This window comes from Odocoileus virginianus, chromosome 21, assembly GCF_023699985.2.
Source record: "Odocoileus virginianus isolate 20LAN1187 ecotype Illinois chromosome 21, Ovbor_1.2, whole genome shotgun sequence".
Classification (NCBI taxonomy): Eukaryota; Metazoa; Chordata; class Mammalia; order Artiodactyla; family Cervidae; genus Odocoileus; species Odocoileus virginianus.
The window spans coordinates 4,935,975-4,960,047 of record NC_069694.1 but is presented as its reverse complement, the minus strand read 5'-3'; the positions used below and the strand labels follow the sequence as shown (position 1 = coordinate 4,960,047).

The 24,073-nt window shown below is 41.0% G+C and overlaps 1 protein-coding gene across 1 annotated transcript in view; it reads right to left on the bottom strand.

The window, feature by feature from the left end:
* The window catches only part of ATP8A1 (ATPase phospholipid transporting 8A1), a 240,371-nt gene that overhangs the window by 66,458 nt on the left and 149,840 nt on the right, over positions 1-24,073 (bottom strand). Inside the window, exon 25 of the mRNA XM_070451955.1 lies at positions 17,406-17,578. Within this exon, the coding sequence (XP_070308056.1) occupies positions 17,406-17,578 (173 nt within the window). The remainder of the gene's footprint in view (positions 1-17,405; positions 17,579-24,073) is intronic.

Sequence of the window (24,073 nt, the reverse complement as noted above, 5' to 3'; positions counted from 1 at the left end):
AGGCACAGCGAGATTACATAGCTTAAGATAAAAGAGCAAGTAAGTGGTAAAGCTAGAGTTCAACATGCAGCAGGTAAATTTAGACAGGACTGCATGCTTAGCCACTGCATCATACAGAAAGACAGAGGGTTTAGAGGGAAAAAGAGACGAGGCCTACATGAAACAAAAGAAGGCCAGGTTAGCAATTTTCATATCAGTATAGAATTTAGGGCACAGAAGAGTCCATACTACTCAGAGAGAAATCTTTATATTCTTCTTATCAGAAATGATATAAAAGTAAATTTGAAAGGATTTCTAAGAGAAATAATTTTAATAATAGATACCAAAGCACTGAGTGTATATATATACTAACCCATTTATTCCTCACAAATCTATAAGAACAATTATTTCATCTCTATTTCTTTTTTCTTATTTATTTTATTGCAGTTTGACTGCTTTACAAAGTTGTGTTAGTTCCTGCTGTGTGACAAAGTGAATCAGCTGTATGTATACACATATCCTCTCCCTCTTTATCTCTATTTCAAAGATACAGAAAACTGAACCGGAGAAGGTAAGCAGTGTGTTGTTTAGCTAATAAGAGGTGGAGCCTGGACTTGAACCCTGGAAAGTTTGGCTCCAGAGCTTGAGTTCCAGATCATATGGCATTATAAACAGAAGGAAAAGGATGGACTGTTCAGTAGTGGGACTGAACCCAAGACTGTTCAGTACTGGGTATTGGAAGAATTTGCTTACAATGTAGAAATGAATAATATTGGATCCCTTCTCCTTCATACCACAAATGCACATTAAAAATAAGCTTAAAGACCTATCCAAAAAACATAAATGTGTCAAGGTAACAATGAAATGTAGGAGACTATCTTTGTAATTGGGAAGTTCTTACCATCCCAAAACACAAGTTACAAAGGGAAAAGCTAATGGAATTTGACTGTCCCAGGGTCAAGTATTCATGCTCAAGGAACAGTACCACAGACAGAAGTAAGAGGAGCCAGATTAGAAGATATCTGCCATACCTAGACTCAGCAAAGGATCAATACCCAGAACACACAAAGAATTCTTATATGAAAGCAGAAAGAAATATAGGAAACACAATAAAAAAACCTTCTTCAACTGGAGAAGGAAATAGCAACCCACTTCAGTATTCTTGCCTGGAGATTTCCATGGACAGAGGGACCTGGCGGGCTACAGTCCACAGGGTCACAAAGAGTCGGATATGACTGAGCGACTGATACATACACACAATCTTTTTCAATGTGCTACTTTTCTTCACAGCAAGTAGAATCACTGACTTTACGTCTAATATATAATGAATCATTACCATTCACAGAAACACTTGTAGCTACTGCCTTTTGAATATGCATGTGTGTATTTATTTTATTGAGTAACAGCTATAATGTGAAGGCCGGGAGCATTTTTTTCCTTCTGTTGTTCACTGCTCTGTTTATAGCACATATAAAGGTGTCTGGCACATAAGGGGTTCTTTGAAAACATTCCTTGAATGAATGAAAGAAAGAAAGAACGAATGCACTTCAAAAGCAGAAATCCAGAGAGGTAAATAGTTAAATAAAGAGCTACGCAATTTCCCTAGCAATCACAGAAACAAAAATTGAGACAAAGTGCTACTTTTCAAACATCAGATTGGCAAAGTTTATAAAATAAGGAAGCCAGGAGCTGGTGTTAAGGTAGGGAAGTAGCAGCTCCGAGTACACACTAGTACGGCTGTTTTGGATCAATGAGACAATGCCGACTGAACCAATATCAGAGCCAAACATTCCCACTGCTAGGCATTAAGATAATCCTACCGGGTGGGTTCATACACTGGGTGTTCATTTCAGCACGTTCCCTGTTAGCAAAGATTTCGGGGCAACCCATGTGGTGATCACTACGGAACAATAAAATGGTGTATATACATCAGAGCAATAGCTAGCAGTGGTGTGAAAAAATAAACTTGTTCCACATGTGGTAAATGAAAAGGTCTTGGAAACACGTAGAAAAATAAAAAAGGTAAGTTTATGCTGGGATGTCATCATAAGTGTCTATTCTTGAAGATGGCGGAGGAATAGGACGGGGAGACCACTTTCTCTCCTACAAATTCATCAAAAGAACATTTGAACGCTGAGCAAATTTCACAAAACAACTTCTGATCGCTAGCAGAGGACATCGGGCGCCCAGAAAAGCAGCCCATTGTCTTCGAAGGGAGGTAGGACAAAATATAAAAGAGAAAAAGGGAGACAAAAGAGCTACGGACGGAGACCCGTTCAGGGAAGGGAGTCTTAATAGAGGAAGTTTCCAATCACCAGGAAACCCTTGCACTGGCGGGACTGGGGCAAGTTTTCGGCACTGTAACTGGGAGGAAAAATTAAATAAGGCCCACAGATTACGTGCCTAAAAGCAACTCCCAGCAGAAAAGTACCCCAGACGCCCGCACGTGCCAGCAACAAGCGGGGGCGGAACGGAGAGGAGCGGGCGGCATTGCTTAGGGTAAGGACCAGCCTGGAGACCCTGAGAGCAATCGGAGGGAGCTTTTTTTAAACAGTGGGACAAAATTAACCGGCCGGAACACACTGCCTGCGGTTCGCAAAACAAAGGGACTGAGAAAGTCCAGAGAAGAGCCGGCCCATCCCCGTTGGAGGTAGGAGGCAGGGGGAGGGGAAAAGGGCAAACTCAGCCCCTGAGAAGCCACCCCCTCCCACACTGCAAACAGGCCCCGGTTCCTATCTAAAGACTTCCTGAGACCCGACTGGCGGCGCGCGCTGGGGCCGCGGAGGGAAAAGCGCGCCGTACCCGGAGAGAGGGCGTGCAAGCCTCTGGATGCCTGGGCCGCTGGCCGCGGAGGGAAAAGGCGCGCCGCACCCGGCAGAGTGCGCCCAAGCCTCTGGCTGCCTGGGCCGCTCGACGCGGAGGGAAAAGGCACGCTGTACCCGGGGAGATTGCGCCCAAGCCTGTGGCTGCCTGAACCGCTCAGGCCGGGGAAGGCACAAAACGCAGGAGCAACCGAATCCGCGCTTTTGTGGAGTACCCGAAAACTGGAACCTCACTCAACGCAGGGCCCGCTCCACATAGAGCAGCCGGGAGCCTGAGCAGTGTAGACGGGGAAAGCACAGACACCCGTGAGCAGGGCAAACCCAGTGTGGCCGGAACACGGTGAGCGCTATCCACACAGAGCGGTGTCTGTCTGCAGCGCCCCGCCCTCCCCGTAGCAGGACTGAACTGAACTAGAGAACCTAAATAAGAGATCACCTCCGCCCGCCTGTGTCAGGGCGGAAATTAGACACCGAAGAGACGGCAAACAGAAGCCAAATAAACAAAGGGAACCGCTTCAGAAAGGACCGGTGCAACAGATTAAAATCCCTGAAGGTAACACCGGCTACAAGGGAAGGGACCTACAGATATCGAGAAGTGTAAGCTGGAAAGAGGAGCTATCTGAAATTGAACTGAACCTACACTGACTGCAACAACTCCAGAGAAATTCCTAGATATATATGTATATATTTTTTTAATTAAAAAAAATTTTTTTTTCTTTCCTTTTTTTTTTCTTCTATTTTCTTTTAAAATTCCCTATTACTCCATTACTCCTCAACTTTCATTTTCATATATTTTTACGATTTTTTTAATTAGGGAAAAAAATTTTTTTTTCTTGTTTTTCCTCTCCTATTTCCTTTTAAAGTCCTCTAATACTCCTCTATTATTCCTTAATTTTCATTTCACTATAACCTTGCCAAAAAAAAAAAAAGGGAGAAAGAGAGAGAGAAACCCTATTTTTAAACCGAACTTCATATACATTTCTAAATTTTTTGTGTTTTTTTGTTTTTGTTTTTAAATATTGTATTTCAAAGAGTCTAACCTCTACACTAGATTTTTAATCTTTGTTTTTCAGTATGTGATATAAATTTTGGACATTTAAGAATCCAATATTCAGTTCCCATTTCTATTCAGGAGTGTGGTGATTACTCTCCCACTTTTGAATCAGAACACCTCTATTTCCTCCTTTCCCCTTCTCTTCCCAATTCAACTCTGTGAATCTTTGTGGGTGTCTGGGCTATGGAGAACACTTTGGGAACAGATAACTGTGTAGATCTGTCTCTCTCCTCTTGAGTCCCCTTTTTCTCCTCCTGCTGACCTCTATCTCCTTCCTTCCTCTCCTATTCATCATGTAACTCTGTGAACCTCTCTGGTTGTCTCTCACAGTGGAGAATCTTTTCACCATTAACCTAGAAGTTTTATTATCAGTGCTGTATAGTTGGAGAAGTCTTGAGACTATTGGAAGAATAAAACTGAAATCCAGAGGCAGGAGACTTAAGCCCAAATCCTGAGAAAACCAGAAAACTCCTGACTACACGGAACATTAAGGAATAAGAGACCATCCAAAAGCCTCCATACCTACACCAAAACCAACCACCACCCGAGCCAATAAGCTCCAGTACAAGACATACCACGCAAGTTCTTTAGCAACGCAGGAACATAGACCTGAGTGTCAACATACAGGCTCTCCAAAGTCACACCTAACACAGAGACCCATCGCAAAACTCATTACTGGACACTCCATTGCACTCCAGAGAGAAGAAATCCAATTCCACGCACCAGAACGCTGACACAAGCTTCCCTAACCAGGAAACCTTGACAAACCAATCGTCCAACCCCACCTACTGGGTGAAACCTCCACAATAAAAAGGAACCACAGACCACAAGAATATAGAAAGCCCACTCCAGACACAGCAGTCTAAACAAGATGAAAAGGCAGAGAAATACCCAACAGGTAAAGGAACATGAAAAAAGCCCACCAAGTCAAACAAAAGAGGAGGAAATAGGGAATCTACCTGAAAAGGAATTTAGAATAATGATAATAAAAATGATCCAAAATCTTGAAAACAAAATGGAGTTACAAATAAGTAGCCTGGAGACAAAGATTGAGAAGATGCAAGAAATGTTTAACAAGGACCTAGAAGAAATAAAAAAAGTCAATTAAAAATTAATAATGAAACAAATGAGATCAAAAACACTCTGGAGGGAACCATGAGTAGAATAACAGAGGCAGAAGATAGGATAAGTGAGTTAGAAGATAAAATGGTGGAAATAAATGAAGCAGAGAGAAAAAAGAAAAAAGAATCAAAAGAAATGAGGACAACCTCAGGGACCTCTGGGACAATGTGAAACGCCCCAACATTCGAATCATAGGAGTCCCAGAAGAAGAAGACAAAAAGAAAGGCCATGAGAAGTTACTCGAGGAGATAATAGCTGAAAACTTCCCTAAAATGGGGAAGGAAATAGCCACCCAAGTCCAAGAAACCCAGAGAGTCCCAAACAGGATAAACCCAAGGCGAAACACCCCAAGACACATATTAATCAAATTAACGAAGATCAAACACAAAGAACAAATATTAAAAGCAGCAAGGGAGAAACAACAAATAACACACAAAGGGATTCCCATAAGGATAACAGCTGATCCATCAATAGAAACCCTTCAGGCCAGAAGGGAATGGCAGAACATACTTAAAGCAATGAAAGAGAATAACCTACAACCTAGATTACTCTACCCAGCAAGGATCTCATTCAGATATGAAGGAGAACTCAAAAGCTTTACAGACAAGCAAAAGCTGAGAGAATTCAGCACCACCAAACCAGCTCTTCAACAAATACTAAAGGATCTTCTCTAGACAGGAAACACAGAAAGGTGGTATAAACGTGAACCCCAAACAACAAAATAAATGGCAACGGGACCATACCTATCAATAATTACCTTAAATGTAAATGGGTTGAATGCCCCAACCAAAAGACAAAGGCTGGCTGAATGGATACAAAAGCAAGACCCCTATATATGCTGTCTACAAGAGACCCACCTCAAAACAAGGGACACATACAGACTAAAAGTGAAGGGCTGGAAAAAAATATTTCACGCAAACAGAGACCAAAAGAAAGCAGGAGTCACAATCCTCATATCAGATAAAATAGACTTTCAAATAAAGGCTGTGAAAAGAGACAAAGAAGGACACTACATAATGATCAAAGGATCAATCCAAGAAGAAGATATAACAATTAAAAATATATATGCACCCAACATAGGAGCACCGCAATATGTAAGGCAAACGCTAATGAGTATGAAAGAGGAAATTCATAGTAACACAATAATAGTAGGAGACTTTAATACCCCACTCACAACTATGGATAGATCCACTAAACAGAAAATGAAGAAGGAAACACAAACTTTAAAGGACACAATGGAACAGCTAGACCTAATTGACATCTATAGGACGTTTCACCCCAAAACAATCAACTTCACCTTTTTCTCAAGTGCACACGGAACCTTCTCCAGAATAGATCACATCCTGGGCCATAAATCTAGTCTTGGTAAATTCAAAAAAATTGAAATCATTCCAGTCATCTTTTCTGACCACAGTGCAGTAAGAGTAGATCTCAATTACAGGAAGAAAATTCTTAAAAATTCAAACATATGGAGGCTAAACAACACGCTTCTGAATAACCAACAAATCATAGAAGAAATGAAAAAAGAAATAAAAATATGCATAGAAATGAATGAAAATGAAAACACAACAACCCAAAACCTATGGGACACTGTAAAAACAGTGCTAAGGGGAAGATTCATAGCATTACAGGCCTACCTCAAGAAACAAGAAAAAAGTCAAATAAATAACCTAACTCTACACCTAAAGCAACTAGAGAAGGAAGAAATGAAGAACCTCAGGGTTAGTAGAAGGAAAGAAATCTTAAAAATTAGGGCAGAAATAAATGCAAAAGAAACTAAAGAAACCATAGCAAAAATCAACAAAGCTAAAAGCTGGTTTTTTGAAAAAATAAACAAAATTGACAAACCATTAGCAAGACTCATTAAGAAACAAAGGGAGAAGAACCAAATTAACAAAATTAGAAATGAAAATGGAGAGATCACAACAGACAACACTGAAATACAAAGGATCATAAGAGACTACTACCAGCAGCTCTACGCCAATAAAATGGACAACTTGGAAGAAATGGACAAGTTCTTAGAGAAGTAGAACTTTCTAAAACTGAACCAGGAAGAAATAGAAGATCTTAACAAACCCATCACAAGCAAGGAAATCGAAACTGTAATCAGAAATCTTCCAGCAAACAAAAGCCCAGGACCAGATGGCTTCACAGCTGAATTCTATCAAAAATTTAGAGAAGAGCTAACACCTATCTTACTCAAACTATTCCAGAAAATTGCAGAAGAAGGTAAACTTCCAAACTCATTCTATGAGGCCATCACCCTAATTCCAAAACCAGACAAAGATGCCACAAAAAAAGAAAACTACAGGCCAATATCACTGATGAACATAGATGCAAAAATCCTTAACAAAATTCTAGCAAACAGAATCCAACAACACATTAAAAAAATCATACATCATGACCAAGTGGGCTTTATCCCAGGAATGCAAGGATTCTTTAATATATGCAAATCAATCAATGTAATACACCACATTAACAAATTGAAAGATAAAAACCATATGATTATCTCAATAGATGCAGAAAAAGCATTTGACAAAATTCAACATCCATTTATGATTAAAACTCTCCAGAAAGCAGGAATAGAAGGAACATACCTCAACATAATAAAAGCTATATATGACAAACCCACAGCAAGCATCACCCTCAATGGTGAAAAATTGAAAGCATTTCCCCTAAAATCAGGAACAAGACAAGGGTGCCCACTCTCACCACTACTATTCAACATAGTTTTGGAAGTGTTGGCCACAGCAATCAGGGCAGAAAAAGAAGTAAAAGGAATCCAGATAGGAAAAGAAGAAGTGAAACTCTCTCTGTTTGCAGATGACATGATCCTCTACATAGAAAACCCTAAAGACTACCAGAAAATTACTAGAGCTAATCAACGAATACAGTAAAGTTGCAGGATATAAAATTAACACACAGAAATCTCTTGCATTCCTATACACTAACAATGAGAAAACAGAGAAATTAAGGAAACGATACCATTCACCATTGCAACAAAAAGAATAAAATACTTAGGAGTATATCTACCTAAAGAAACAAAAGACCTATACATAGAAAACTATAAAACACTGATGAAAGAAATCAAAGAGGACACAAACAGATGGAGAAATATACCATGTTCATGGATTGGAAGAATCAATATTGTCAAAATGGCTATAGTATCCAAAGCAATCTATAGATTCACTGCAATCCCTATCAAGCTACCAACGGTATTTTTCACAGAACTAGAAGAAATAATTTCACAATTTGTATGGAAATACCAAAAACCTCGAATAGCCAAAGTAACATTGAGAAAGAAGAATGGAACTGGAGGAATCAACCTGCCTGACTTCAGACTATACTACAAAGCTACAGTCATCAAGACAGTATGGTACTGGCACAAAGACAGAAATATAGATCAATGGAACAGAATAGAAAGCCCAGAGATAAATCCACGAACCTATGGTCACCTTATCTTCGACAAAGGAGGCAAGGATATACAATGGAAAAAAGACAACCTCTTTAACAAGTGGTGCTGGGAAAACTGGTCAACCATCTGTAAAAGAATGAAACTAGAACACTTTCTAACACCATACACAAAAATAAACTCAAAATGGATTAAAGATCTAAACGTAAGACCAGAAACTATAAAACTCCTAGAGGAGAACATAGGCAAAATACTCTCTGACATAAATCACAGCAGGATCCTCTATGACCCACATCCCAGAATTTTAGAAATAAAAGCAAAAATAAACAAATGGGACCTAATGAAACTTAAAAGCTTTTGCACAACAAAGGAAACTATAAGCAAGGTGAAAAGACAGCCCTTATATTGGGAGAAAATAAGAGCAAACGAAGCAACAGACAAAGGATTAATCTCAAAAATATACAAGCAACTCCTCCAGCTCAACTCCAGAAAAATAAATGACCCAATCAAAAAATGGGCCAAAGAACTAAACAGACATTTCTCCAAGGAAGACATACAGATGGCTAACAAAGACATTAAAAGATGCTCAACATCACTCATTATCAGAGAAATGCAAATCAAAACCACAATGAGGTACCATTACATGCCAGTCAGGATGGCTGCTATCCAAAAGTCTACAAGCAATAAATGCTGGAGAGGGTGTGGAGAAAAGGGAACCCTCTTACACTGTTGGTGGGAATGCAAATTAGTACAGCCACTATGGAAAACAGTGTGGAGATTTCTTAAAAAGCTGGAAATAGAACTGCCATATGACCCAGCAATCCCACTTCTGGGCATACACACCGAGGAAACCAGATCTGAAAGAGACACGTGCACCCCAATGTTCATCACAGCACTGTTTATAATAGCCAGGACATGGAAGCAACCTAGATGCCCATCAGCAGACGAATGGATGAGGAAGCTGTGGTACATATACACCATGGAATATTACTCAGCCATTAAAAAGAATTCATTTGAATCAGTTTTAATGAGATGGATGAATCTGGAGCCCATTATACAGAGCGAAGTAAGCCAGAAAGATAAAGACCATTACAGTATACTAACACATATATATGGGATTTAGAAAGATGGTAATGATAACCCTATATGCAAAACAGAAAAAGAGACACAGATGTATAGAACAGACTTGTGGACTCTGGGAGAAGGCCAGGGTGGGATTTTTCAAGAGAACAGCATTGAAACTTGTATATTATCTAGGGTGAAAGAGATCACCAGCCTAGGTTGGATGCATGAGACAAGTGCTCAGGCCTGGTGCACTGGGAAGACCCAGAGGGATCGGGTGGAGAGGGAGGTGGGAGGGGGGACCGGGATGGGGAATACATGTAAATCCATGGCTAATTCATTTCAATGTATGAGAAAAACCACTGCAATGTTGTAAAGTAATTAGCCTCCGACTAATAAAAATAAACGGGAAAAAAAAGTGTCTATTCTTCAAATCACATATCACAATATTATATATTTTTCATAGCTACACAGATACACAAATAAAGTATCACAGATAGATAGGCAGATACTAAATGAGAATGCTTGTGTAAAGAGGAGTGAAAAGTGACTGGGAATGTAGGGCAAACTCTAAAGTAATATATAAAGATCCAAGAAGAATTTCCTTTAGTTTTAAGACTCTATGATGTGTCTAGCTTAGGGAGAAGGTGGGAAGGAATTCAGCCTGATTCCTTTGTGGCTCTTTTCTTTCAGCACCTTGCTGGCAGTTTTCCCTGAAACAGGGAAGGCGCTGAAGGGGACAGAGCAGGATCCATGCCTGTGGTCCTGGGTTCTTTCATTTCTTTCTTCATGTTTTTAGCTGTGCTGTGTCTTCCTTGCCATGTGTGTCTTTTTTCCAGTTGCAGGGAGTATGGACTGCTCTCTAGTCGCCGCACACGGGCTGCAGGGCGTGCAGGCTTCAGCCGTCACCACGCACGGGCTTACTTGCTTACACGGGCTTACTTGCTTACACGGGCTTACTTGCTCTGTGGCAAGTGAGATCTCCCGGGGCCAGGACTGAACCTGGGTCCGCAGCGTTGGCGGGCAGATTCTTAACCAGTGTACCACCCGGGGAGGCCCATTCCTGGGCCCCTCACATATCTCTTGTCATTTACACTTCATTTTGAAACAGACTGACGTCAGGACATACCCAGTTTTTAAGGGGTTCACTTGAATCCACGCGAGTGGAAAGACTGAATGGAGATGCCAGGCTGCGCAGTGGTCACCACAGAAAGAACACCAGTCATTTCTGAGGAATCAGGGAGGAAGGGAAACGAGCCAGGTGAGGAGAGATGGGCAACGTCTCAGTTTTCAAGAAACGAAAGCGTCTATAAATTACACACTAGGGCGTCTGGGGGTGAATTCCATCAAAATTACGGGAAAATTTCTGTCAGAATCAACTCCTTCTGCTGTTCATTTATGAGCCATAGACAGCCCCTAAAGAGCTGGCTGACTATGGTTCCGGGGTCAAATCCAGGCAGCATCCTATTTTTACTTAAATTCTTGAGAGAACATAGTCACACCCGTTCATTTACATGTTATTTAGAGCTCCTCCCAAGCTACAACGTCAGAGTTAAGTCGTTGTGACAAAGACTGCATGGCCAGCAAAGCCTAAAATACTATCTGGCTCTTTACAGAAAATGTTTGCCCACTTTTGCTCCATAAAATATTCCCTTCTGGAAAATGCTACCTGGAACCATCTCGTCTTTCATGCTTCAGTAAAAAGTTCGCTGTTGTACTTCCACTTCTTTCTCCTCTCACTGTTCTCTTGGCAACGTGCCTTTTGTTTTCCAGCAGGATGCTGTTTCTCTTTTATCCTCACTCCATGCCCCACAGCTTCTAGACTGCCATGACCTACTTACTATTCTACCTGATCTTGGCTCCTGGAACCCTCGTCTGACTTGAAACACCAAACCTTTAATTTGCCCTAAGTGGGGATCACTCAAACAGGCTTATCACCAAGAAGGTAATCACTAGAATCCATCAAGGGTTCAAGGAGAACCAGTTAAAATCAAACTAACTCTGCCCCACATGGTGCGATCACTAGTTTGACAGAACAGAGAAATGCCGAAGGTTCCATGTATCATGTCCTTTGTAAACTGGAAAATGAAGTCCTTTGATTCTCTCATGGTAGAACTGACAGAGAACTGCAAGTCATCTCTTTGGTGGATCTGTATTTGACTGAAGAACACGTTGGAGTACTGATTTACTGACTGATACAAAGCTTCAGGTAGGCCTTTAGTGGAAGGCCTCAGAGCTCTGTACTTAAAACTGCTCAACAGAAAAAAGAATTTGAACATAGGCACGGAAGACATACATTTATTCCAAGTAAGCAAGATACAAAACAGAGAGACTGAAATGAGTAAGATATAACTTAAGAGGGATGGTGACAAAAATCAAGATAGCAGTTATCCTTGGGAGGGTAATAAAATAAAGGGAGCATGAAGGGTCATCTTGGGTGTGGGTTATGTTTGGGTTATTGACACAGGAGTATGTTCACTTTGTAAAAATTCACTGAACTTTACACTTACGCTTGATGTACCTTCCAAGACACTCTAACTCTGTTTTATCAGAATTACACAACCTGTGGTTTTAACATTGTGCGTTTATGAATGTATATTGGTGCTGGTGGTTTGTGTAAATTGAGTCACATCTAAAACTATAAAATGCTGTATTACAGTGGGATGCTACAGCATTTAGATTTCTCATAAATTTTTAGATATTTTACCATCTAATATGGACTTCTCTGATGACGTACAATATAACTGGCTACCAGGCTGTAATATGGCCATGTAGTTCCTTTAACATTACTCTGTAGAGGTAGAAAAGCAAATGAGATGATAACATTATGATAATATTACTATATTAAAGCAAAATACGTGCAGTTATGAAGTTATAAAATTTATTCAGTGCGTCCTCTCTTAGCCATGTATGAAAGAAATATTCTCTCAACATTTCCAACATTTATTCATACTTCCTTGGAAGCAAATATAGGGTTGACATTCATTAAGAATGTGTAAGTCTTCTCAAAGCCAGACATCTGCTTGGCATTCGACGTGTTCACAAACTTCTTTCTTTAAAGGAACGTCTGTTGAGCATTTAGTAGCTTCATTTGTGCTTTGTGGCTACCCTTTAAGTAGAACATTTATTTAGAGAAATCCTTAAAGTTTAAGACAATCCCCAAAGACTGGAGAGGCAGATCTGTCTTGACCCTTTACTTAACATACTCAAGCCATGACAAAAAGTATTCAAGGTGGCCCTTTGGACCTCTTCTTGGAGGGCCCCTCGATCAGACCAAGGTGAAAGGTTTTGCCTGGAACGCCACTCCCGAGGGACGACACTCACTGAAGTCCAGTGTTTTTTTTATGCACTATGGGGAAAATGGCCTAAAAGGGGGTTAAACTTTGATTAGAGATGTTGCAAGTAGGGAAAAATGCTTACTTCAATTTAACTTCTGCTTCTCAGAGGACATGAGTACATAAATTATGTAGGAGAACGGTGATTACTAGACAGTCTAAAAGCTTGGAGGCTCTAGGCCAATTTTCAACCAACTGTCACAGAACATAAGTTTCAAAATATGTTTAAACTAAACTGACAACTACAGAAAAAATGCAAGATTCTTTGAAAGACTGCCTTATGTGAACTGACGAGGATCTCAGAAACCACATGCCATTTAACACAGAGCAATAACTTCACTGCAACGTTCCCACTCTTTTCTGGAGGGGATATTAAAAGAGGTTGACCAGATGCTTCCCCGAATTAAGCAGATCCAGGCAGGAGACAGATTCTTCCTAGCATAGAAGTGGCCAACAGAGGCAGGGTTCATCCAAAGTCTGACAGGGCAAGAAGCCACCTGGCTCTGTGGCTTTCACATTGGAGGGAGCTGATCCAGGAAGGGCGCGGTGTGCGGGGGTTTCACACCTTTCTATGCAGGGAAGCTCCAACCGTAACTGCTGCAGACATCGAGACTGGAAGGCTTCACTGCTATATGGCAAGCTGTCCATTTCACAAGTTACAAAACCAGAGAGAGGTTCCGTCAGGTATCCACAGTGCCAGAGAGGTAAAGTGGGAACAAGTATTTCATGAATCCCCAACTATACAAGCTGCAAGACCTGAGGGCATAAAATACTGGTCACTAAGATGAGAAATGATTACCTGGTACAGTTAGTTTGCAGACTAGCTCTTGCTTTTAGCTGTGTATACACATCTCCATGAGTCTTGGAGCAGGCTTTTCCCCTCTACCTGTCCAAGGAGTTCAAGGGAGCCTGTGAAATCTCTAACATATCAAATTCAATTTTACATGTTTGTGCAAAATTGGTACAGACCTTTCATTTGTTCTTCAAAAGTATCTGTGATCACACTGAACGGAAAAAAAAAAAAAAATCAGTGTACTTCAAGAAGGGAACAGAAGAGAAGGACCACAAGAGGAGTAGTTTATAACCAGGATAACTTACCTTAGCATAAGATGCACATTTCCTATTGAACTACTCAGGTTATGCGGGTAAATTTGCACAGAAGTAAAAGCAAAAACTGCATGTGGCATCTACGAAAATACAGTACTTGGTAGACTGATAAAAACAGATTTTATTGTACTTCTTGGGTTTTCCATAATTGAAAAAAGTATATGATGTAGGACATGCAACTTCACTCTGTAAACCAAAACCCGGACTCCAAAGCCCTGAATAATTTGGGGGCCAGGGGATTAGTCCTGTCTCTGAGTATTCCCTTTAGAAAATGATGGTGAGTAAGAGATGTAATGACAGCTGACAGAGAGCAACTGTTTCTTTCAATTCAGCTGTAGACTCTTCAGGGAAAACACTCATCTTTATAACTGTGTCAATTAGGCAAACACTAAAAACTGCCTCCTGCCCTTCATGCTGATAATGTCAGGGAAGAAAGTGGCTGATGTAATCCTGAAGATGGAACTAATGGCCAGAGCCTCATTATCCATTAAGGGAGGCTTTCCCCCTCTTCCACTCTAGCAAAGAGAAGATGGCAGAGGAAGAGCAGATTCTGAATTATCTTCACTTGTGGACTGACAAGAAATAAATTGTAAAGTAGTTTAAGGGGAAAACCCAGAAAGCCATCATGAACATAAACGAATTTGGGAAACAGTGGCCCACTGTATTTTGAAATAATATTCGGTATTTATGTGGAGGGTTTCTTATAATGGAGTGAAATAGAGAATTTCCTGAGGCATGGAGATTACAATCATCTGAGAAACCAGGAGCCAGAATGCATGCATTCAATTGTAAAGAAGGATCTACAGAACTGCCCACCTACTACTCACAGCGAGGAATCGTCATAGAAATGATGCTTCAAGGTCAATAGGCTAAATAAGAAGATGGTTTGTGCCCATAGTTTAAATGCCAAGAGGCACCGGGCCAGGAAGGTGCACAGACATAAATCAGGCAGTGGCACCGATGTATTGATAATTATGGGCTTAGACGAATTCCCAAAGCCAGACGGGAAGCTGAACCGCAGTCCTTATGGGAAAAGACAGAATATGATGGTAACGAGAAGAAAACAGCAGAGGAAAGCTATTTTACTTTTAAAAGTCCCCTAAAACTCTAAGTGAAACTCTTAGTGTCTGCATAGGGACCCTCAGTCCTCCAACATGCATAAAAGGATGGAGGGAGGAAGGGGCCACACATATCTTTATCAGCTCAGGGTTCAGTGCAGAGTGCGAATCCCTCCTAGGGGCCTGGGACCCTGGGACAAGTCCCTGCGACTTGTGAGCTTTCAGAACAAGGAGTTCAGGAGGGAATTTCACAAGCACAGAACATATTTTTTTTTTCTCCCTTGATTCTACTTTCTAGTTTTTCTCTCCCTCTGCTATTGTTTAATTTTGTGGTTCGACTTTTTGAAGAATGGTGGGAGGTGCCGAGTTAAGCAATACTCTAGGAATGAGGCTCAGCTGCGATGAAACTGGCCTCCCACATCTTTCAAGCTGATTGTGAGTCTGTTTAAAACAAAAGGCAGACCCCAGCATGAAGGAGAGCAGGCAAGATGCCTGATTCACCCTTGTATGTGTAGCATCCCTGCCCGGCACACAGTAGGCACAGAATGAATGCCGGCTCAAGGGAGCTGGTCCTCTTATCTAAACAGCGCTGGGTTCTGTTTCTGAACAGGAGCCAACAGCCACATCACTTAATGTGTTTTTGAGCAATCTTTTGTTGATCCTTGTGATCCTGTTTATGAAAGTGATTAAACAACCAAGTCTGGAACAAAATTATCCTGATGGGAGAGTGTCAGAGTTGAACATTACTGAGACTTGGTCAAGAGATCGGCAAGGAACCAAGAAAAGTCACTGGAAAAGCAGATTTAAGAAATCATGAGTATCCTCATGCTTTTAAAATGAGACAGGCAAGATAAAATAATTTCTATATTTCTTCTTCACGGTTAAGCTGAATCTGATTATTACTAATATTAAATATCTAATACAGTATTGCCTAAAAGCTTTAGAGTAATAAATAGTATTTATTAATATATGCCATAGACAAAAAAATTAAATGACTGATATAATTAGATTCCTAGGAATAATAAGGGCTTCCCAGGTGGCTCAGTGGTAAAGAATCCGCCTGTCAATGCAGGAGACTAGGGAGACTCGGGTTTGACCCCTTGGCTGGGAAGATCCCCTGGAGGAGGAAATGGCAACTTGCTCCAGTATTCTCGACTGGAGAATTCCATGGACAGAGAAGCCTGGAGCGCCATGGGGTCGCAGAGTTGGACATGACTGAGCAACCAAACACGGCAATAGGAGTAATAAGCAACTCTTACTGCTCTGAGTTTAATTTTATAGGCTGAAATGATATGTATCAGGAAAACTTATTAAGTATGAGTTAAACTATGTTTCACACACAAAAAAACCCACTGAAATTTAGGAAATATCTATAAGGCGTGGCTTGTAAGTTTGGTGACAATATCATATATAGGATATTTAAATAAATAAACAAGTTAAAGCCTGGACCAAAAAGAAAAGTTCAAAAGCAGAAGATTCTTTTATTAATAAATATATTTGAAAAGAAAAATAAAGGCCAATCGTACAGTTTTCAAGATAATGTTAAAAGCACAGATTCTGAGAAATTCTTGCTAACATTTCACCTTCCATTAAGAGAAGGCAATTTGAGAAACTGCTACCCCAGACCTAGTCTGACCAGCTGGTTAGATTCAGCAAGTGGGTCACAAAGAGGAAAATCCTCGCATTTCACGGTAGCCAGACGCGAAGAGGCCGGGCGCAGGCATAAATTTACTTTACGTTTTACGAAGACACGGGAAAGACTCTTTGACGAGAAGTCCAGGAAGCATGGGCGCTAAACAGCTCACAGAAGTACAATTCTACGGAGCAGGCCTTGATAACTCAAAACAGACTTCAACTTAGGATATGCGCAATATTACAAATTAGAGGGCAGAAGACTGTACGGTCAATAAATAGCCTTCAGAAAAATGCTTGGCTATTTGGAAAATGATTCAGTCAGTGCCTCCCACCATGATTTCCCCACAAATAAGTCCAACTCACAGAATCAAAGATATAAGTGTAGAAAATAGAACCTTTAGAGAGACAACCCCAGACAGAAATGCAGATATATAGTCTTAAACATAGAATGGCAAGAAACCTGCTAATTCAAATTATGAACAATTATCATTAATGATGGGCTTCCAATCAGGACTCACTTTCAAAACAGCACCTCAGCTAAATCCATTCTCTCCCAGCTCCAAGTCAATGAATGAGCCTCACCATTTCTGCTCGATGAGGGACTCCTGCCAGACCATCCTGCGAGTAGACCTGTCCATTGGCTTGGTCACAATGTTCCCAAAGCTATCCCAGTTTGTGAACCCTGAGTCTTGAATGAATGAATTAACAAATAACTAACATTGACAAGTTCAAGATAATATATCTCCAAGGAACATAAAAATCAAGAGCTCAGGATCTAGTTGCTCTTTACTGAAATCTGACAAATCCCAGAGAACTTACCTGCAGCAAATTACAGCTTTGCATGATAAAGCTAAGTCCAGGAAATACTGCCTCACTCCAAAAGTTAAGGCATATTTGAGGGTTTTCCCATCAATTATAAGAGCAAAGTCATTCTCCTTCCGAAGGGCATCACCCAGGGTAGTGCAGTGACGGCTGAGAGTTTCCCGTGTTCCCTGTAAAATTAAACAAGAAACGCCCTCAACACTTATTCCCATTTGCTCTGTCAAGATGTCTTAAAGTTGTTCAGCAACTACACTTAGTTATTTTTAGTGGTTTTTATGTTTCAAATTGCTTTTACATACCTCCATTCATTAGATTCTCACAAAAGCCCCATCAGAGAATATTGGACAAACATTATCAGAAAAAGTAAGTGACTTCTTTAAAGTCATACCCTGTTCCTCCCAGGGTTGGGATCAGATTACACGTCATCCATTCCTGTGCCATCTTTGTTCATTATTCCAACCACACAGTCAAAATCTTGTGAAAATATTTTCAGTACATTATCTTCTTAAAGCACAACAACACTGAACTAGTCAAAAGTGTTTGGCTATGAATCAAGGACTGATGCTGAAGTTGAAACGCCAATACTTTGGCCACCTGATGAGAAGAGCGAACTCATTAGAAAAGACCCTGATGCTGGGAAAGATTGAGGGCAGGAGGAGAAGGGGACAATAGCAGATGAGATGGTTGGATGGCATCACTGACTCAATGGACATGAGTTTGAGCAAGCTCCGGGAGTTGGTGATGGACAGGGAGGCCTGGAGAGCTGCAGTCCGTGGGGTCACAAAGAGTCGGACACAACTGAGTGACTGAACCACAACAAATCAATCAAGTGGAAAAGCTGGAGAATATAATTTAAATAATTACTGGGTTTTCTTTCAGAAGTATTCAATGCGATTGAAATTAATTCCCAGTAACCCAGAAGAGGAAGGGCAGTATCTATAATCTCTTGCCACTTCATGAATTGGCATCTGTAATTTCAATCATGATTTCATGATGCTGTATTTCAGTTGGGGAGGGTGACGTGTGGCCCTAGTAATCTTGACAGATCCAATAAAAGAACCCATTCCATCAGTGAAGAGTTCACTTTCAGGCAAAATAAAAACTTTAGTGTCAAGGAAGGCTTTGTTCACCTCAACTGTACAGAGGGTTTGTATCCATCTCCCTCCGTTAAGAATCACTGCTGTCCCAGCTCTTCAAAGGGAAAAAGTCTTAAGACACTTGGTATTTCTTTCCAAATCCTGTACTCTTCCTATAACCTAATAGGGACAGTTTATTTCAATAGAGCCCTAAGTACGATTATTATTATTATTTAAAAATTATTTATTTATTTGTTTATCACCCTGTTGCATGTGGATCTTAATTCCCTGGTTAGGGTTCAAACCCATGTCCCCTGCATTGGAAGCGTGGAGTCTTAACCACTGGATCACCAGGGAAGTCCCAAGCCCAGGCTCTGCACAAGGAAGTGTAAGAAACAATTGCTCTCCTATTAGAGTTTTGTTCTGAATGCTACAGTAACTAAGTCTGTAGTTATTTATATGATAAATTTAACAAACCCATATTTATAGAATAAAATATACCTACAGTAAAAACAATACTTACAGAATAATTTTTCTTATATTCATGGGAGATATAATTATTGTTCCAATTTAAGACTGTGGTAGAGTTATCTGAGTTATCTTCACAAAGACGGAAGCAAGGGCAGAAGTTATTAAAATTTTATATTGGGGATTTTTGAAGGGGGTTTTGCATTGGTATTTCAAATGTGGTTCACACTCTGTTCTGGAATTTCAGAATCTGTTTATGAAAATGAGAGAACCGTGCTGTCCTGTAAAGTAAGGCTGCCCAATCCCCCCAGCACTGGGACTTTGTTTAATACTTCCCTGTTCCCTGTTACACACGGCGACATAAAGGACCACCGAATAGCAACATTCTTTGCAAAATTCTCTGTTCACACTTCACATCAGAGGGGAAAGGGCTGTTTTAATTTACAGACTTCACCCTCCTATTTCCTGCTGGAAATTTTTGGCCCAAGAGAATTTAAGAAAATGAGGCAAAAAAAAAAAAAAAGAAAAAGTCAGTAAAATTCTGCAAGCAAAATTTACCAATGACTATCCATAGTTGATTACTCTGGATTGTCTTAAAAGCAAACTCCCAAAGAAGTGAACAACCAAGCAAATTAATGCACTGATAAAAAAATGAAAATAAAACAATATTTAGCATGTACCACACACCAGTCATGATTCCAAGGGCACACACATAGATACAACACTTCAGTTAACACTTGTCACAGCCCTATGCAGGAGGTATAACTATTGCCCCATTCTGCAGATGATAAGCATGAGACTTTAAAGTTCCTTGCCCCCAAACACATGGCTACTAAATGGTGAATCCCAACTGAGAGTTAAATTTCTGTGCTAGCTTGCCTTTCTCTACATTATCCAGCAAAAACAAAACCAACAGTACCAGGCATAGCAAATTATAAATGGAATCCCCAGACCATTGCCTCCGTCATCTCCCCTGAGCCCTCATCATCTGTCTCTCATCTTGCTTCTACCGCCAACAGAGACTTCTCTTCACAAAACAAGCTCGAAATCATGGCTCACGAATCATGCCTATTTCTGCTCTCAAATTTTTCACTGGCTTGCTACTACTTACATGATGAAGTCCAAACCCTAAGCCCAACTACCTTTCGTTGGCTTTTCTCTTCACAATCTCGACTCCTTCATCCCCTCTCTGCACCGCTCTTTCCTCCTGAGGATACCCCACTACCTCTTAAACCAAGCTTACCTTCTCAAACCCTCCCAGATGCGCTCCATGCTACCAAGTTTAAGTCCTTCTATGCTACCAGGACCTTCAGATCCTTGAGGGAACAGACCAGGTCTAATCTCGGTCCCAGCCAGAAACACAGCTCCTACAACTACAGGTGCTCGGGAAGAGTCCTGTTTATGGAATCAGAGCACTGATAAATTCTGATTTCACCCTACAGGCAGCAGTCCGTTTCCCCTCTGTTACCACTTCTGATTTGAGAGAGAGACAGACCGACAGAGAGAGAGGTCAGACTTCTCTTCCATGCTCTTTAATTTTCTAGAGAATAATCCCTATTACTTTAACCATCTTTCAAACCAAGGCACTGCCCACTAGAATGCAGGTGTGAGTATTTGTGAATCTATTTGTCTGTCTGCCGATCTACCGACTTAGCCATCCATCCATCCGCCACTGTGCATGGTTTTTTAAGCTTTTGCCCGTGTCACTCCTGATCTGAAAAGGCAAATGAAACCTGAGAGACACCTAAGGAGAACTTCCAATTTCCTTACAGATCAGCTGCAAAGTGAGGCTGCAAGGCAAGCGAACCCGAGCTGTGCAAGCTCCCTCATGCCCAGCCTGAGGGCCACGGTCCTGCGCGCCCAGCCTTCCCTGCGCCAGGGTCTTCTCTAACACCGTACGATGTGTTGAGAACTTATCTGTGGCGTCAGGACCCCTGGGTTTGCTGGGTGATGATCACAGGTCTTCAGCAAAATCGAAAAGTGTCAGGAGATGTGACAGAGGTCACAATTCAGAAGGTGAGTCAAAATCTTCACACAGTGAATTCTTTAGTCAGCCCACCTCGGGTGCAAGGTAACAACCACAGAAAAGCTGCAAACATTTTCTTATTTTAGTTTACAGTTTCCTTTTGTAAGCAGATCTGTCGCTGGCTGTGTGCTGCCGGCTACACGTTGCATTTGACCTTTATTTATACTGCCAGGAGTATTTTAAAATTCCTTTATTTATGAAAGTTTATTGCTTCTCCCTTAAGCGTAGGAGCCATACTTTATGGCCATATTGCATTGGAGCTTATCTCCTGTAGCTAGAAATAAATTTATTACTACATTAGCTGTTGCTTTGTTTTCTTTTTGGCTACTGAAGGGGGAAATGTTTAAGCATTTAAACTTAGTGACATGTGAAAGTGAAAATATATAAATGAAAAGCTAACTCAGAAAAAGGATAAAAGACCACAGAGTACAACAGAATAAGAGCTCTGTCTCCCTCATGCTACAAAGTCTTATTTGTGGGCTGGAAGAAAAGGAGCATCTGTTGCCGTCATCAGGGAGAATCAGAAGCACAGGCCGTCTGGGGAGACAGGCAGGGGTCCAGGCGTCTCACCAGATGGGGCTCCAGGTACGGGAGGGAGCCGCAGGGAAGGCGGGATCTGCCCGCACCCCACGTGGACACGCATTGGAGCACTCAGCTATCTGCTCCCCGCTCACGGCCTGCCAACAGCCAACTGCTCATCAAGAGCCCTCAGGCGCTCCCTCCACGCCTTCCAGCTTTGCCAAGTCACAATCCAGTCCACCACCCACGCTCTCTGTTCTTAGTTCGGACGCCACAGAAAGAAAGAAAATCACCTCTCCCAGAGGACGGGCTCTAGCAGCTCTCCTCTTTTCCACGGGTGCTCATTGCTGCCGACCGCTCCTTTCTCCAGGTCTAGCCAATTCCACTCCTTCCAGAGGCTACCCCAGACTCCACATTTGCCCCCCTGATACTACAGCTAAGAACATTCACAGTTAACAAAGAATTCTCTTAACTTTCCCCTCAACTTCAAAACCTTCCCTTTGCCTAATCCTTGCTGACTCCTGAGCCAGAGGTGGTGGGGTGGTGGGGGAGACCTGACGTGGCTCATCTCTTCCTCCCTCGTCTCCCCTGCATCTTTATTCTCCCCCACTGGCACTCTCTAAGACTACGTACTGACAACAATGAACAAATAATCAAACTGAGACAAGTCCCTCTGACTCTGTTCTTTGAGTCCTCCAGGTGAGATGAATTCCTCCACCTTTCAGACTCTCTAAATACTTGTTTATACTTACATAATATGGCGTGATGTATAACTGCTTATCTGTCTATATCTCTCTGTCTCTTTGGGACTGAGGCCCTTGACAAAGAGATGAAATACAATTAATATGAGCTTGGTGAAAAAGGAATAACCAAATCATTAACGACTGGAGAATCCCATGTGGGACGTTACAATCCTTTGTGTGATTATTTTAAGGATTGTTTTTTGCTGCCTGTAAAACTCCTGTGTAATCTTGGTTACTCTTAATTAGAGCAGTAAATAAAATGTTAGTGTGTTTATTTTATGACAGAGGAAATGGAGAACAAAGAGATGGTTATGATCGAGCATCTCCTTCTATCTTATATAACATAAATTATCTAGTGAATATAATGGAATCAACACCTAGACTAGCTACTTAGTGATCAAGCCAGGTTATATAACAGTAGATTGATGAGAAGAAAACAACCTGTATTTGGTTTATAAGAAACATACTTGAAAAAAAAAAAAAAAAAAAGAATGACACTTGGCAGATAACTAGATCAAGCAGAATTTTTCACAAAAGATAACTGACCAAAGGGCCCTAATAAATTTCTATGTGAATCTTCAGGGTATTGCCTGGTCCAACATATGACATGTTCACATAATACCTAACACGGTGGGGGAAATTTCCCACCCTCTCTTTCTTGAGTTCTTTTGGCTGGTCTAATAATTAAATTGGCACAAGAGAGATTAACGTGGGGAAAAAACCCTCAAATTTAATTAGTATATATGGAGGTCTCTAGAAATGGGACCTAATAAGTGGCCAAAGCATGCAGCTTTTATGCTTTTTAGAAAAAGAAACAATAAATTTATAAAGACTTGAAAAGATAGAGAAGTTTTAACTTTGGTAGTAAATTAGTGAGGAAGTAACAAGTTTTGTTTAAACAGCCTTCTTGGCCCTAAATTTCTATCTCTGGTGATAAGGATGTCTCTACCTCCTGGAGCAGGGAGGCTACCTTCCAAATGGGAGATTTATTTCTTGCTTTCTAAAGACACAGGAGGGTCAGAATGTTTTTCTTGGATTGCTTGGTTTTTCTAGAGTAACTTTAATTCAAAATATTTGACATGCCAGTCTGGAATATTTTGAGAGGGTCTACCCTGAGCCACAACATTCCCTCCAATGAAATAAAATAATTTTTTAAGAAATCAGAGACTGGCAACTTTTTGATAATTTTTTTTTTTACATTACTTTTACACGACCTTTGCCAAGGAAATCCTTGATAAAAATCACAGCGGGCACCCTAGACAAAGAATACAATTTTACAGTGAAATAAACGGAAAGCCCTGCCTTGTCTGGAAAGTATCCTAGCATGCAAGATGTCGTTTTCATTCTGGCAAAAACTCTGCTTGGAACAGCCTAAAGAACCCAGAGGCCAGATGTGCAAAGAACATGTTAGGCCACCTAAGAACTATGTTTTTGATGGCCCCAAATGTAATGCTGCAGAAAGCACCTGCATAAAAATGGCCCTTTTCAGCTTCTGGCTTTTGGATTTTCTCTCTGATTCCTTTCAGGGGTTTATAGGGGTTTATAGGACAGTTAGTCTTACTTAGGAACATATCCAGGGAACACCCTAGTAGAGAATGTGGCAACATCCCTAAGCAGGGGAAAATGAAAGCCTCTTGTCTTTGACTAGAAGACTACTCTATTCCAGTCTAACCAGCAGAAATGAGGTGAAGATTACACACAGTCTAAGATGTAACACCTAAATGTCATGGCTCCCACACCCTGCTCCAAGCTGCAGTTACTTACAGCGACAGAAGGAAACGTGTGATCACTCATCTTATCCCAGAGGGTGTCATCAGCATGGCTAAGCCAAAC